Source organism: Xiphophorus maculatus, chromosome 23 (assembly GCF_002775205.1).
Source record: "Xiphophorus maculatus strain JP 163 A chromosome 23, X_maculatus-5.0-male, whole genome shotgun sequence".
In the NCBI taxonomy this organism is placed as follows: Eukaryota; Metazoa; Chordata; class Actinopteri; order Cyprinodontiformes; family Poeciliidae; genus Xiphophorus; species Xiphophorus maculatus.
The window spans coordinates 18,592,570-18,608,991 of record NC_036465.1 but is presented as its reverse complement, the minus strand read 5'-3'; the positions used below and the strand labels follow the sequence as shown (position 1 = coordinate 18,608,991).

Below are 16,422 nucleotides of genomic sequence, written 5' to 3'. Positions count from 1 at the left end.
GTTTTCCACACCATATCATTTATTTTTGGTATCATCTGACCAGAGCACCTTCTTTTGTGTGTTTTTCTGTGTCCCACTCCTTCATAAAGGCCCTCCAGCTAATCCAGGGTCATCATGTTTAGCAGCTTTTCTGATTCTTGTTCTTCTTGCCAGTCTTTTCAGATTAAGTGGGCGACCTGGGCTTCGTGAGACGTTCAAAGCTTGGGATATTTTTTTATAATTTCACCCTACTTTAAACTTCTTCACAACTTTCTCCTGTGTCCGGTGGTCTTTGTGATGCTGTTTCACTAATGTTCTGTGACAGACCTCTCTTTGGCTCTAGTCTTTAATATAACAGCTGCATTTATACTGAGACTAAATTACACACTGATGGACTTTAATTACTATCTTCATGACTTCTGAAGCTATTTGGTTACACTGGATATTATTTAGGGGTATCAAAGTGGATAGGATTAAAATAAAGCAGAAAAAATGCAAGTCTTTCCTTCCTCTTCCCATTTATGCACTACTTTGTCTTCATTTATTGCACAAACTCCCTATAAGGCTCACTGAACTTTGTGGTTGGAATGTGACAGAATGTGAAAAAGCTCCTTTAAAATGCGCTGCATGTGCATTTTATTATGACGAAACAGTAAAAATCTGCAAACTGCAACCTTTGCCCTTTTGAAATTTATGCCTCAGTCATCCATCCAAGGATATATTTCTCGGTGAATGTGTACGTGTGCTCTGTGGAAAGGCTTCCCATCTTTCCCAACCCAAACAGAGGTGGCTTGGCTCTTTCCAGTCAACAGACAGTAATTGTGTTGATTGTCTGTCAAGCTGAAAGGAGCAGAGTTTGTCTGCCGCCACAGAGCTTTGAGCCTCCCTGGTTGAGCTCCCGCAAAAACACAAGCAGGGTGCAGGGAAGGATGGAGAGATGTGATGAGGAGGTCTTGGAGAGGGAGAGCGAGGAACAGCGGGGAGTAAGGAGAGGTAGAAGGAAGGGAAATCTGCTGGAGAAGTTTCTGCTAACGACCAGCGCCGGACTGCTGAGGTTTTTTCCGAGACCACAAAATGCTCCCTCCTCCTCTTCATGCCTATATACTCCTCTTCTCCCCTTTGTCACATTCACTCATTCACACCGCTCCCACCATGAAGACCACATATGCTTCTTTAAACATCTCATAACAGTAGAGGCTGTTTCACAGTGGGGATCGACTTTAGCTCATTCCCATCAGAAAAACCAAGAAAAACAGACATCCCCCCTCAGAGTCCGGCTTCAAGTTGAATTTTTACTGCTGTTTCAAGAGAAGCAAGGAGAGAATTTGGCTGCGGATCCTTGCAACTTGTCTTTAACAACAGAGGTGCCAGATAAACCCAAAATGCAGTGACAGAGTCTTCTATGAATAAACTGGAAGATATGGATATCTTCAGGCTTCCTTTTGATAAAGGTTTTCTTAGAGAAAGATGCAAAACCTGCACATCCTTTTGTATTTTGATGGTTCTATGACACCCGATTTGGGTTTAATACACCTCGTTTCCTGTGTTTGTGACCAGAGTCTGCCTGACGTTAGCTCTGAACATGATGGATCGACAGGAAGTCACAGGTTGACAGAGATTCATGGCCGCTTCCTGTTTTCACATGTATTCTTTCATCCTGAATAGTTCAGAGGTGAAGCAGAGCTCGCTGTCAAAAAAAGGGCAAAGTGATAACTGAGCTTATGCTGGAATAATACAAAAAAAAAAAAAAAACTCCCTCTGCAGCACAAATCAAGAGGCTCTTACTTGCTTTCCTATTAGAGTATATCCATGAAACTCCACATGGATGAATCACTCACAGCGTTTGTTTTGAGCCGAGAAAGCGTTTCCAAGCAATGTCCTGAGGTTTTGGGGAACTGCAGACTTATCCAAAGGCATCAAAGCAAGAGAAGCCTCAGCCAAGAGCAATATTCACCATTTGGAAAAACTACCAACAGCGGATGCCAAAAATATTTTTGAACTATTGCCTCAGAATCAAAAATGCATAGGTAGGAAAATGTAATGGCCTACGTCTTGATTGAAATCAGGAATTCCTGCAATGTTTCAGAATTGCATCAGAAATATCTTTCCACTGGGCAAGCTTTGCAAATGTACACTCCGTTTCAGCTCTGCTTTACTACAGGAACCACTTTGTGCTTCCAGTACACTCACTCTGTGTTTTGCTAAATGTTCAAACCTCTTGACCTTCTTCACAATTTGTCACTTTATACAAACTGCTGCATATTTTGTTGGAATTTCATGAGCTCAACCAACATAAAGTAATGAATAGCTATGAAGAGGAAGGAAAATTGTGCATAAGAATGAGAAAATTGCGGTGTGCATTTGTACTCACCAACCTTTTCTGCATTTTGAACAAGTTAATTGGGGTAAATCTCATATTTCCTGTAGCAGGAAAGAATTATGCTGCTACAAATTCTCAATTAGATTTAGGCTAGGCTATTCACAGTACCATATGGAGATAAAGTAAAAAGAATGTTATTATCATTAATCATAGCATAAACATGTCGATATGAAGAACTCTATATTTGAAGTTTGAGTTTTAAAGCAAAAGAAAAACAGCTTCATTGGTCAAGAAGACACATACTGTGTGTATTCCCCACACACAGACAAGAAACGTTTCTAGCACAAAAACAGCGATCTGACCTATTTTTCCTAAGGATGAACATACACAGGATTACGGGGTTTGTGACCGTCCAAATAGAATCTAATATTTACCGCTTTGCGTTGTATAGAAAGAGTTTTATTTTCAAACCACACTGGATGAAATTAGAGATAATTACATATTTCCCGTAGATACTCAGCTAATATCACACAAAAAGAAAACACAGACCAAATGCATAAGGAAGTTATTTGATTATGTAAAAAAAAAAAAAAAGTTGAGACTGGATAGCAACTTTCACACTCTTTTCCAACCATTGAGTTTTGATGGGGATGTTCAAAATCATTCTTTCATTGCATCATTTCCTCATTTCTGGCTAAAGAGATATAGGCAGCTCATCCAAGGAGTGAGCCACACAAGAAAAACACACTTTTCTTTCTTAACTACCAGATGACTTTAAGTCACTGTTAAAAGCAATGTGGACAGACACAGACATGAAAAGATTTTATTTTTTTATATTATTTCTTCATCCAGGCCCAGATTGCTCAAACTGTTTGTTATGTTTTATTCAATCCTTAACCTCCAAAGATGGCAAATTTCTGCTCCCTTAAATGTGATTTCCTCTTTTTGATGGTCTGTTACTTTGTCTGGTTTCAGTTTAACTCATTACTCAAACTTTCCCTTTATAAACATTTCAAGTAGGTGGACAAATTCTGCTATTGCAAAATAACTCTTTTACACAGGTGTAGGATTGTAATAAACGTCTAAAATGTTTAAGCCTTAAACCTTCTATGATTCTAGTGAATGCAAGTGGTTCTTGGAAAAAAAGGGAAATGTTTGAAGAAAGTTTTCATTGATTAATTAGTAGACTTTTAATTGTATATAAAAAGTGCCTATATAAACTTTGAATGAAACAAAGAACGTAACCTTCCAGATATCTGTAAAACAAATCTAACTGCAGTAGATGTAATGCTTTTCTATGGTAGTGATGAATCCACAGACAATTATCTTCTCTTATAAATATTTTATATCACCACCAAGGCTGGGCTTTCAATGACTAATGATTATTATTATTAGTTTTTTTCTCTTGGTTTTGAGGTGGAACTACTGTTGTGTTGTGAGTTATTTTAGGTGAAAAGGTTAATCTCCTGTTAGACTTTAGTTTTGGGACAGATTTTATCATATGATCTTCATAAAATTATCTCTAGATGAAGAGAGAAACATAATAAAGTTTTCCATCTTGGGTCAATGAAGTTGAATTTCCACAAAAAGAAGAAACATAATAACCACACAAGGTTTAGCTGCTGCTTATTTCTAAGTTGAGCTGAATGAGTCATCTACTTGATGTCTAATATCAGGACATAAAAATAAACTTTTAAGCCAGATTTAGATTAATTTTAGCCTTGACAGCCCATTCACCAATAAATGTTTATTTGTAAATTAAGCAGCTTTAAACCACCATACTCCCAGCACAATGCTTAGGTAGCCATGGCTTTGTTCTCTATTTTTACCACTTAGTTCAACATTTTTCAGTGTAGCTTTGATTAAATGCTTCTATGGTACAAAGACTTTCCCACTGCAAACATTTAATGAAGGTCACCATAAATGATCTACATCTGCTGTGGAGGTTAGGCAGCGCTATTTTGAGGCTTCTTCAGGACTATTTTTAAATTGCTACAAATGAAAAGGGTCTATTTTTCTCTTATCGACTTTCTTCCTTTCTGTCTTGTATTTAAAGATCCCCTTTGCCTATATAGAATGCCTTAGTTTTATGTCTATATTTGTATCATATCTATGTGAATGTGAAGTATCCCCTTTCATCCTTGTTTAGAGCTCAAAACAATGAGGATATTCCAAATATTTTTCTATTCACATGTTTGATTGCAGGAAATAACCCATAAAAGTTATTTTTAGACAGTGTGTAGCCTGGGTTTCACGTTTGTATTTGCTGATTAATGGACAGGGACGAACTTCCAAGCTGTTTGCAAAGGTAAATCATCCTCTCCACCCCATGTTGCCTTCTATTCAGTGCCTTAGATTTCCATGTCCTGGAAACATAGGAATGTACACCATCATACATCCTGTCCCACCCTACAAAATTAGATTTCCCTTGATGACAAGATGAAAACTTTTTAGCTTATTTTAAAACAACCGTATAGTATAAAACTCTGTATTGAACTTAATATGATAATGACTTTAAGTTTATATTATATAGAGAGAGCAAAATACACACAGTTCTTTGCAAACGTATAAAACCCAATTGAACCTTTACATATTTTGTCAAATCATAGCTACAAACTTTGGTGTACTTTATTTGGATGTCATGTGACAGAACAAAATAAAGTAGAGCGTAACAAAAATCTCAAGGGTGCTGTGTGTATTTAAATTGTCTTTACTCTGATACATCTGAACAAAAATATCTGTAACCAGCTACTTTGATAAGTCACTATTTGCATGAATACATTTCTCTTCTGCATGATTGAACTTTAGTTAACATACAGCTGCTCTATAAAGTCTTCAAAAGTTCACATTAGTGGACAATAAAGACCAAGGAACACAGTTCAGAACAGGGACAAAATTTTGCAGAAGTTTAGAGCAGAGTAAGGTTATAAAATCATCTTCTAAACATCTCACTGAGCTCTATTTAATCCAGAATATGGCACAGAGGAAAATAAACCAAGGCATGACTATTCCACCTTACAGGCCAGGCAAGGACAGGGTTATTTCCAAGAACCAGCCAAGAATTTCATGCAAACTCTGGAGGAGCTGCAGAGATGTACTAGTGACTAAGAGTTGATGGAAAAACAGACAGAGTTTAATACAGGGCCATTTTGGAAGAAAAGCTCTAAAGATGATACAAAACCCTTGAGGCCAGGGCAGAGCTTAGTCTTCTAGTAGGATAGCGACCCTAAACATACAGCCGGAGCTACAACAGAGTGGTTTAAATCAAAGGATATTCATGTGTTAAAATGTCCCAGTCAAAGTACAGATCTAAATGCAACTGATAGTCTGTGGTAAGAATTGAAGAAATATTTCACAAAAAAAAGAACTGTGCAACAACTGCACTGAAGAAACACCATCTAAACTGTGCAAACGTTTTCCCAAAAATGTCATTTAATCTCTCAAGGATGATAAGAAAACGTGACTTACCCTTGGCCCAATGTCTCCTTGGTCGCCCTGATAGAAAAACAGGAAAGTAACAATTGTCAGTAGTTCGCAGAATTGTAAATGTACAAATGGCTAATAATTCAAGAGCTACTGTGGTGCCGCAATGACAGACAAGCTTACTAAAATAGTGTTTATAGGAAGGAAGCAACTCAAGGGTCATCTGTCCAAACCACAATGGGATGTAAACATTTACTGGATAAGTCACTTGATAAGCAGATACACTCATTGGACAGGATGAGATCGGGGTAGTAACAGTGGGTGTGCGCAGGGTGAGGATTGTTTTTTGATGAGGGCCGAAAGGTCACGCTCTCATTATTGAGCTACTATTATGACGACACAAAGGAAAGCGGTTTTCTTTTTTTAAACATTCACATCATGTATCTTTTGGAGAGAACGCACATGGATGAGTCCAGCCTTGATGAATCCTGTTCTGAGTTGCGGTGCGTTTCTGCTTATCTGCAGCTCTGCCATTTGAGGGCAAAAGAAAACACTTCAGCTCGAGTGCGGGCATCGATAAGCACATGCCAACCTCAAACTGCTAGAAAGTTTATTTTGTTTTCCCGCTCACTGAGCGGGAAAACATCTGGCTATCACCGAGCATCACGGAACGTCTGTAAACCTTCTCAGAGCAGTACATGTTATCTTTTTCCTCATTTAGTTAGTGAATGGCAAAAACTTGAAAGACTAGAGCAGGGGTGGGCAATCCTGGTCCTCGACGGCCAGTGTCTTGCAACTCTTAGTTCCCTGGTCCAACACACTTGAATCCAACAGCTGAATCACCTCCTAAGTGCAGTCAAGTTATCCAGAGTCCTGCTAATGACCTCATTATTTGACTGAAGTGTGTAGAAGAAGAGATATGTCTAAAAGTTGCAGGAGACAGGCCCTCGAGGCCTGGAGTTGCCCACCTCTAGTCTAGAGCAATCAAGAGGCTACATGCATCTCTGTGGCTTTACAAACAAAATAATGTTAGTGCCAGCTAAGCACAGCTGGAACTCAAGTTGAAGCATACCTTCTCTCCCTTGGTTCCGGGCAGGCCCTGGAGGAGAGATAAGAGAGATAATCAGAGACAGTTGGTGACAATAAATCAGTGACACACCGTAGCGCATTGCATCTTCTACGTGGCCTAGGCACAGAGTATTAAATCAAGCAATAAGGCAACACGGCAACACCACTTAATTATGCGTGTCACAGAGATCGCTTAATCCTGACCCGCTTTCTGCTGAATGTAATTCCTTGTTTGAAGTAAAAAAACATGTTTCAAGTGTTTATGTAGGAGTTAAAAAATGTGGTGAGAGATGAAGCTGAAAAGCAAAGATGTTCCTTTTGTTCCTACATCAGTCTTTTTGACAGATGGGAACTTTGAAGATGTTGTAGCGCAAGGAGTCCATGGGTTTTTGTGTTCGGTTCTGTGGGTTTTGTTGTGTCTTTGGGGTTGAATGTCCCAAACACTAACAGAAAACATGAAACTTTAGTGTTCCTAGGCTGTATATCAGATAAAGATACACAGTCCTGCTTTGTGTTGGACATTTTGACATAACATTTATAAACGGGGGGCAAACAGATGAGATTAGTTTGCTGGCCGCCTTTCTGTCCCTGTCTGTCCACTGTGCACAAGTGGCACAAGGATGCCACATGTGGTGCCACCACAAACGGAAAAGCTCCAAAGTGATAGAAGAACAAGAAGATGGAAATCAGCCAACATCTACAAATGTAGTCATACTCCTTGAACTTTTTCATATTTTGTCATGTTACAACTCCAAACTTCAGTGTATTTTATTGGGATTTTATGTGATAGGCGAAGACAAAGTGGAGCATAAGCGTCTAGTGGAACCAATTGTCTTCAGAAGACACTGCATTACTAAATAGAAGCAAGAGTAATAGAGTCCAGCTGTGGGTCCCCATAAATCTAGTTGTTTTGTGACGGACTTGGATGGTAAATGGGTCACATTTTTATAGTGCTATATAAAGTCAGAGGACTCCAAAACTCTACACTACAATCAGTCATTCATCCATTCAATCACATGCTGATTGTGGTGCAATACATTGTAGCCCCAGGTCAGCTGCCCTGGGGCAAACTAACAGAAGTAAGGCGGCCATTCAATCAGCGCCATTAGGCACGCTGACCACCAGCAACACACAATGCAGGTGAAGTCCAAGGACACGACGACTGAAACAGATGTAGCAGGGGATTGAACTGGCTACCATCCCGTTACAGGACAAACCTTGAGCCACCATTGCTCCACAAGATCAGAGGTTTATAGAGTAGATTACTAAACCAAACGCAACAAAAAGACCCAGGAACACAGCGGACAGATCAGGAATAGAGGGATGGCTCTGTGGCGAGACCTGAAAACTGATGTCCACAGACACACTGTATCCATTCTGACAGAGCAAGAGCAATTTTTCAGTGAATAATGGGCAGAAATTTCAGCCTCCAGATGTACAAAGCTGGTAGAAACATACTACAAAGGAGCTGACGCTATCATCGCAGTAACAGGTAGTTCCACAAAGTACTGATTCAGAAGACCTGAACACAAATGCAAGCCAAATGCCTTTGGCTGAGTTTTGTTAGTAAAGACTTCTGAAACCCTTTCTTCATTATGCATGACTTTTAGTTTATTCCAATAATAGCTGAAAAATATGAAAGCAATAGAAAAAATATAATTGATTTCTTATTTAGAGAATAAGAAATCAATGTTATGTCTGAAATGTTTTAGGATATTTTGCTCCACTTTGTTTTGTCTCATCACATAAAATCTCAACATTAAAGTGTGTGGGGCAAAATGTGAAAAGGTTCAAAGAACATGAGGGTATTAAAGCAGTTTGTTTTGACCCCAGGGACCTAAAAGTGACACCACAGTTCAGATCATAGTTTTTCTTTCTAATCTTCTTCCATTCATTGTTTGACTAACCTTGTGTTGTACTTAACACTATGTCCCCTCTGGCTGCTTTGTTGAGTCTTTTGACTGTAATTTTTTTTCTCCACCTTCAGACGGAGCTTTAAATTTTACCTCTGTTTTCGTTTTTCTTTGAGCCAAATATCTTGTTTGTACAGGAGCTCCTATTGTTTTAGGGAGCACAACTTTGACGAAGTGGGCAAAGTGGAGAAAGGCAGCTAACTGCCTCAGTACTTTAGGTCAAGGTGAAAGCTGAAGGAAAGTTGTGTGATTTTGCAAAAATTAACTTGACAGATAATGATCTCCATTTAAGAGTTATCGTACTGGAACGTTCTGCTAACAAATCAATCATATTATACTTTTTAAACTTTTCTTCCTGCCTTCTCTTGTTTTAACCTTGTGCTCTGTGAATTCAGAAGCGACCCTGGTCAGGAGGTCTACTCCTCTCCCACTGTGGTTTTACGACAAACCATTGGTGATGGAGGAGAGTCCTATTAAATGACAGACTGAACTTTAAGTCTATTTTAACAGGAAACAGGAGTTTAATAATGTTTGGAAACTATTTAAAGGTCTCCAATTAGGCTTTCAGATGTCAGGGAAAGACCCGTTCTAGTTGCATGTAAAGGAAAGATATTTCCTATGCAAATCAGGTGCGGTAAATATCATTTAAATGTTATTTAAAAAAATGTCAATAAATAAATAAATAAATAAGATAAAAGGACCGGCAACACGATCACGGAGGTCAGCCAGTGGAGGAGCAGAGGACATCGTAATGACTTTTTAAAGAGCTTGTGTTTGGGGTTGTAAACACCATTCTGGCTCCTTCTTTCCCACTGGTGTGTAACCCATTTGCTATGCTTTGCCCGTTTACACGCCACACCTGGGTGTGCCTCGGAGTGCGCAGCGTTTCATGGAAAGGTTGATGAATGGGAGGGCAGAGGGGATTTTTGAATTAGCTTCACTTGATCCATGACTCCCCCATGACTGCGAGCTCTGGGACGACTTAAGATGCGGAACAGCGATGAAAATAGCTACCATGTTTTCTTTTTTAATAGGAACAGTAAAAATGATTGATGTGCTACACAAAACCCACCTGTCTTCCAGGCAAAGTACCCATCTCGAGTCCCCGTTAACAAAGTCTGTATGTAGGAACGTCTTTATGTTAACTGATGGGTGTAATTAAAGAGCTAAACAGATGTGTAAGGAGGTACCTGACTTCCTTTGAGACCTGGTAAACCCTAAAATAATAATAATAAAAAAAACAAGAATTTTAGTATAAAAATGAATCCTTAAAAAAAGACATTGCAAAAATCTGTTTACCAGAGTACTTACTGGTTTGCCATCCAAGCCAAGAGGCCCCTGGTGGAGGGAATAAAGATAATTGTGAATAAAAGAAAAATAAATCACTGCATATAGAAGTGTTGGGATCATCACTGTGATACTTTTTGCAAAGAACATTTATGTCTAATGAACCTTTTCTGGCTGAGTTACAAAATTGTTTCTTTAGAAAAATCTGAGGCTGTTCTTTTAGCTACAATCTTTTTTTACACCAGATTGTTGCTTAAATATAACAGATTAGAGAGGAAACAAAGTTTTGGATTTTGTGAGACCAATAAAGCATTAAAATGCAAATAATTTCCAAAAAATACAGCTTTCCTAACAACGTCCTTGAATCTCTGTTTTGTTCTTTGTTTTTAATATAACTTTACATGAAAAGCATGCCAATGTAAACTTTTCAACCACATTTACACTCTGTTTAATCTAAAGGCCAAGTTATTTCCATGTTTTATCTAAAGGCATAGAAGAATTTATGTCATACTGGTCCTATCAACCGTAGAGCAGATATTTCTGTGTTTGCCATTTTGGAAATGAACCTTAAGGACCATACAAGTGGAAAATGGGTTTCCAAAATAAAAGAAGCCAAAAAATGCATGTTCGACCACTGTAACATACAATATTAATATGTTTATTTCAGTCACAATGACAGTCATTTAACAAAAGTATCTGCAAATAAGATTCAATATAAAAATATATGAATGAAGTAGAATAAATAAATGTGGAACAACTTTCAAAATTAGCAAGGAGTTAGAAGAAGATACCTTTAGCCTTTAGTTACCTTAAGGCTAATATTTTATTTGTAGATAGCACTGCTAGTAGTAGTCTGCTAAGCCAAGATTTTCATGCCTTTATCTTTCATAGGCAGACATGAGATTGAAATCTTTTCATCCAACTCTCAGCAAGAGAGTAAGGGATAAATGTTTTCTTCTAATGACCAGCTTCAAAGACATCAAATGAGTCCTCTGTGGATAAAGAATGTAATTATTACACTGAAAAGACACTATTTGCTTTAAATCCTCAGACCAGACAGACCATCTTAAAAATACCCTGCAGCCAGCTGTTACCGATTAGTTTCTCTTAATGTTTGAGTCTTCTGTTCTTATCTCCCACAAGACAACGTAAATTATTTTTGTCCTCAAAGAAACAATGAACATCATTTGCAAATAAAATAAAGAGAACAGTAAAAAGAGGATTTATAAGTAGCAGAAAGAGTTTGGAAGAAAGTATTAAGAGAAGAAAAAAATGAAACAATATTGATGCATATCCTGCCCCACTTTGTGTGCGTGCATCACTTTTGGAAATTTCGAAATCGAAGCTGATAGCTTGTTGGATGTATGCAGTAATCCCCCATCTGCTGTGTGGTTTTGTGGTGATGAGATAACCTAAAAAGCAGTTTACTGTAGTGAGACCTTCCTGAAGCTAAAGTACTGAAGCAGCAGTTGACTCTGTAGACTTTGTTTACATCAATAAAACACAGCCAAGCAGTCATTGAACCTCCTCCTCAGAACAGCCCTCACTTCAAATATGGAGACCTTCAGCTCCTTACTTAAACATAAAGGAACACTTGGCTCTGGAATAAAACTTTCCAAAAACACTTAAATGTGATGTATGTGGTAAAGGCTAATGTTGACTTCCTCCTTAACGACCGTACTCCATGTTAAGCTAACAGTTTTTACAGGGTCCCCTGAGTAGTGGGTTGGTGGACCCCTTCACAGCCCTGGTGGCTTTGCAGACTAAAAGCTGTCATTAACACTTCGCCTGTCTGGCCTTTCGCTGTTTTGCCTCTTATGTGGGCCATCTGGCCTCAACTCCTGCTGTGGAAAACTCAGCATTGTCATTACTTGATGAATGAGCACTTGATGCAAAAAGATGGAGGCTAGATATGAGGTGTTTACACATAATGTTTAATGTTGTGGCTGTAAAAAAGATTACATTTTCAAACATTTGAGGACATTTATTAAGAAGATAGTGAAAACCTTTTGAGGCAATAATGTTCCATTGAATGTTATGGCTGAAACCAGCCAAAACAGTAAGGAAGTGATGATTTTTTATTTGTACAACTCCTCACTACTTTCAGCCCATGACAAGTTGTAGTTTTGTCACTCTATTAAAAGCAACATGCTGAGTTTACCATGTCATGAATCTGAGAAATTAGATGAGGCTACAGACGTCCCGCTGAATTTTCCCTGCTATCAGGGTCCAGATCTCTGGATGTGTGCCAGATGCACACATCCAGAGATCCGTCCGTGTGTATGCGGACGGATGTCCGCATACACACGGACATCCGTCCGTGTGTATGCGGCGCTATCCCTGCATCTGGGAGCATTTACTGTGGTGCAGCTCCTTCAATAATCGTCAGGATGAGTAGATGAGATGAATGCTGTGAGGTCATCTGCTGCTGCAGAGTCTGAACCCGTTCAAAAAGAGACTGATTTATGGATGCTTACAAGCGACCATAAATTGCTTGTAAGTCTTGGTAGTCTATGTCTTTGCTTTTGAAGGTGCGTGTGAAAGTTTTACTCGCCATTATAAAACCCAATATGAATGCCTGGTTCCTATGGCCTCCATAGTAAAGATGGAGACTGAAATGTAGAGTTTCTTCTGTACTCACAGTTTCAGGGGACACTATCTAAAATAACAGTGCAACAGTTGATAAATCTCTTTTATGGAAAAATGGCAATCAATTTGGACAGTTCAAGGCAATTTGGGAGACGAAAAACAGTATAAAATGCCTAACAAATGTATTAATAACCCTGGAACTTTTTCACCATTTGCCTTACAATTTACAAAAACCAACTTGAATCCACTTTGAAGTTATTTTGTGATGGACTAACACAAATTGGTGAATAGCTATGAAGTGGATGACTGATGGTTTTCATTATTTTTACAGGTGAAAACCTGAAGAGTGTGCGGTTCCTTTGTCTTTAGCTCACGTGAGTCAGCACTTTGTAGAAACACCTCCCACTGACATTACAGCTGCACGTCTTTTGGTAAATGGCTCCACCAACTTTACAAATCCAGAACCTGAGAATCTTGCTCATTATGTTAAAGACAGATCAATTCCAATTAAACTGGACTGGGAACATCTGCAAACATCACTTTCAAATCTTGCCAAATATTCTCAACTTTGACTAGGCCTTAGCTATTCTAAACATGAATTTAGTTGAATCTAAACCACTCTATTGTATATACGGCAGTTTCTATTTTCCTGTAAACTCTGATCGTCTTCCCTGTCGCTGTTGAAAAAAAGCACAACACGATGCTACCAACACCTTGTTTCACAGTGAGAATGATATGTTCAGGGTGTTAGCTTTTTTCACACATAACACTTTGGGTGAAACCATTAAAGTTCATTTTTGGACACTTTTGGTACACCACTTGAATCTATTTATTATTATAAAAAATAATAATAAAGAAACACACATACATGTATACATTTTCTTTCACTTTCACTTCACGTCAATCTTATAAAATTCTTTACAAGGCATTGTGAATATCACAGAAGCCAAGGAAAGATTTTCCCTCTGTGATGGAAAAATAATATATTATCTGTGTTAAATGTTTGTGAAGCTGCAACATACCTACAAGGCAGACAAAGAGTCTACGCATAGAAAAGCTGGAATTCAAATAAGATCAGGCTGAACTAACAGGAAAAAAGCAAACAAAAATATATGGGGGGGGGGTGCGGTGAGGTTTTGTGGGTCGGAATTAGGAGCTGCTAGTAAAAACCTCTTCATCTCGCACCACAAAAGGATCTGAGAGCCAAATACAGATTGGAGAGAGGCACAATGAAAGGAAAAAACTGGGAGAAAAAAAAAACGTGAGTAAATATCCCTGATAATAACCACTGAAACCCCAACTAGCTGTGGAGAAAAATAAAACAATGATTTCTTTTAGTGCATCTCTGATTGTATTGCCTGCCGGCATCTTGTTCTACAGCAACCCTAGCCAGAATAAAATCACATATTTACATAAAAATTCCTGGTACAAGTTGGCCTGCAGGAGCTCACGTGTGTATTTCTTTCTGTGTGAATGCAAACGTTGATTAATGCAGGTATGTGTGTGATCTGTTAATCACAGAGAATAAGGGTGTGGGGTGTCTCTGCTGGTTTTATTGTGTTCTTTGTGGTGCAGACTGGTGATTATCCAGTGGGGTGTAATTGTTGAGGATGCAGCTCAAAAAGCATGCTGTCTGCACATCAGCGCAGACGTCTCGGCTGGAAACACACATGGTAACATGTTGGGAACATTAGCTGTTAGCTTGATTTCGGTCATAAAAGTGAAGCTGATAAGGCTGATGAGTGGATCCCTCTTTTCCTCCTTTCTCTCTCAAGATGTTTTTTTCCACTCTTATTTTCCAACATCCACTGATCGTTTTATTTACCTCCATGCTGCTGCTATGGTGGGAAACACTGCAGTGCTTCTACGTTTGTACAATTTGCGAAACATGACTTTAAAAAAAAGAACACAGTGGCTGGAGCAGAACCAAAGAGAAGAAGAAAGCATACCAGAGGGCTGTGTGTTTGGGACAGAAAATTACTGACATGTTGTTGGGTGACCGTCTGGCTTTAATCTGCGGAACAATGGAGGCCTTAGCCGGTTTCGGCAGAGAAATGTCGGCTGTCTGTCTCAGACTGGCACTCTCACATAAACACACTTATAGCTGGGTATGCTGATCTCTGTCAATATGAACGAAAGTCAGAAGCTGTGTGGGGGTGTGTGTTTATTGTGTGGGGCTGTGGTGCTGTGGGGCTGTGTTGCTCTGTCAGTGTGCCTTACTTTGATTATTTGACAGCGGGAAGTCTCTTTTCAGAAAGTCTCCTTGGCTGTGATTTATGAGAGGAAGGAGAGACATGGGTTGCATGAGGAGAGAAAACATACCTCAGCACACCCCCACACACTCCCGCACATCCACACACTTGTTGAGAAGTTATGCTTGAAATACTCACAAACCACACTTCATTAACACTGTTTATCAAATCACTGATGATTCAGCCGTCTGCTGCCTGCACTAGGCTGATGAACTCAATATGTGTATTTCACCTGAATGAAGTATTTGACCTCCTGTGTGCACGCAAATATGGACACACAACCTTATTGTTAGCTGTGAAGTACACGACTAGCTTGTGTAAAAACATTTTTGGACATAAAAACATTACTGCACATCCATTGTAAAGAGGTAGCTGGAGCAGCTTAAAGTTACTGTAAAACCAGAATAGCCTATGTAGTTGAAACCAGATGTCTTAGATCGGAAAAGTTCAGTCTGATTTGATGTCAGACTGGAAGAAAATGTGTTTTTTTTATATTGCTGGCAGAATTGAACTGAAGAAAAATAAACCTTTATTGTACCGAAATTCAGGTAAACCTTACAATGGGGCCGTAGCCTATGTCTTTTTTTACTCAATATATGTGCATTATGTCTCAAGGTGAGACATTGCTCATCTTTAAACATGGTGTCAAACATAAATCAAATTTATTTAGTCAGGATTAAACAGTAATTTTCAGCATCACTTTAGGGCATTTTTAAAATATGAAACCAGGAGCTCGATCTCCTGGATTTCCAGAGGCCCAAATGAAACCATAACTAATGTCTCCACTTTATGACTTATGCAGAGTCACTCCAAACCTCATAGAGTTTTGTAACTTCAACAAACCTAAAGTTAATTTTTTCAACTTAAACTTTAATCAGGGGATGTAGGTTGTTTGTATACTGAGCCAATGGGTTGTTGTTTGAATCTCCGCTTTGTTCGCCTCAGTCAGTGTTGGTCAGAGAGCCAAGTGGTGCCAATTGTATGGCCGTCTTGCTTAAGTCAGTCTGTCCCAGGTTACAGTAGCCACCATTAGTGTATGAATGGGTAAATGACTGATTGTAGAGTGAAGCACCTTGGACTTGATAAAGCACTATAGAAGAACCAGCCATTTACTCAGAGCTGAGCAGATGAGAAGATGGTAAAGGAGAACTGGCTCCGGTTGAGAGAAATAACTTGTAATTATTTTACAGTGGTCACATTTGATGTCATTTAGTCAAATTTATTCCTATAAATCTTTAATAATTAAAGCCTGCACAACATGTCCAATAGGAAGTCTAACCACACAAACTTGCAGCAGCTGCAGCCACTTCAGTGTGTCCGCTCCTTTCTAACATGAAATTGGTTAATGAGAAACACCCTTGGGGAGTGGTAATTGGCTTAATTTGTATCGTGGAACAAAAATTCTCCAAGATATGGTAACATTAGCAGTTTGTACAGATACCTGTCCAGATCTTTAAATGAAGAGTAGACTAGATGAGGAAATACTGATCTCAATGTTTACAGTTTTCACCATAAACATAACTACTGTGGAGATTTTTTTTCCTAATATTACACTAACAACTTCTTTATGCATTTGCTTTGGAAAAGGCAT

The 16,422-nt window shown here is 38.8% G+C and overlaps 1 protein-coding gene across 7 annotated transcripts in view; it reads right to left on the bottom strand.

Annotated features, from left to right (window-relative positions):
• The window catches only part of LOC102235621 (collagen alpha-1(XXIII) chain), a 148,385-nt gene that overhangs the window by 17,016 nt on the left and 114,947 nt on the right, over positions 1–16,422 (bottom strand). For all 7 annotated transcript variants that reach the window (XM_023328669.1, XM_023328670.1, XM_023328666.1 and 4 more), the window contains 4 exons: positions 10,015–10,041; positions 9,894–9,920; positions 6,795–6,821; positions 5,768–5,794 (listed from right to left, as the gene is read on the bottom strand). In XM_023328669.1, coding sequence (XP_023184437.1) covers positions 5,768–5,794; positions 6,795–6,821; positions 9,894–9,920; positions 10,015–10,041 — 108 coding nt within the window. The remainder of the gene's footprint in view (positions 1–5,767; positions 5,795–6,794; positions 6,822–9,893; positions 9,921–10,014; positions 10,042–16,422) is intronic.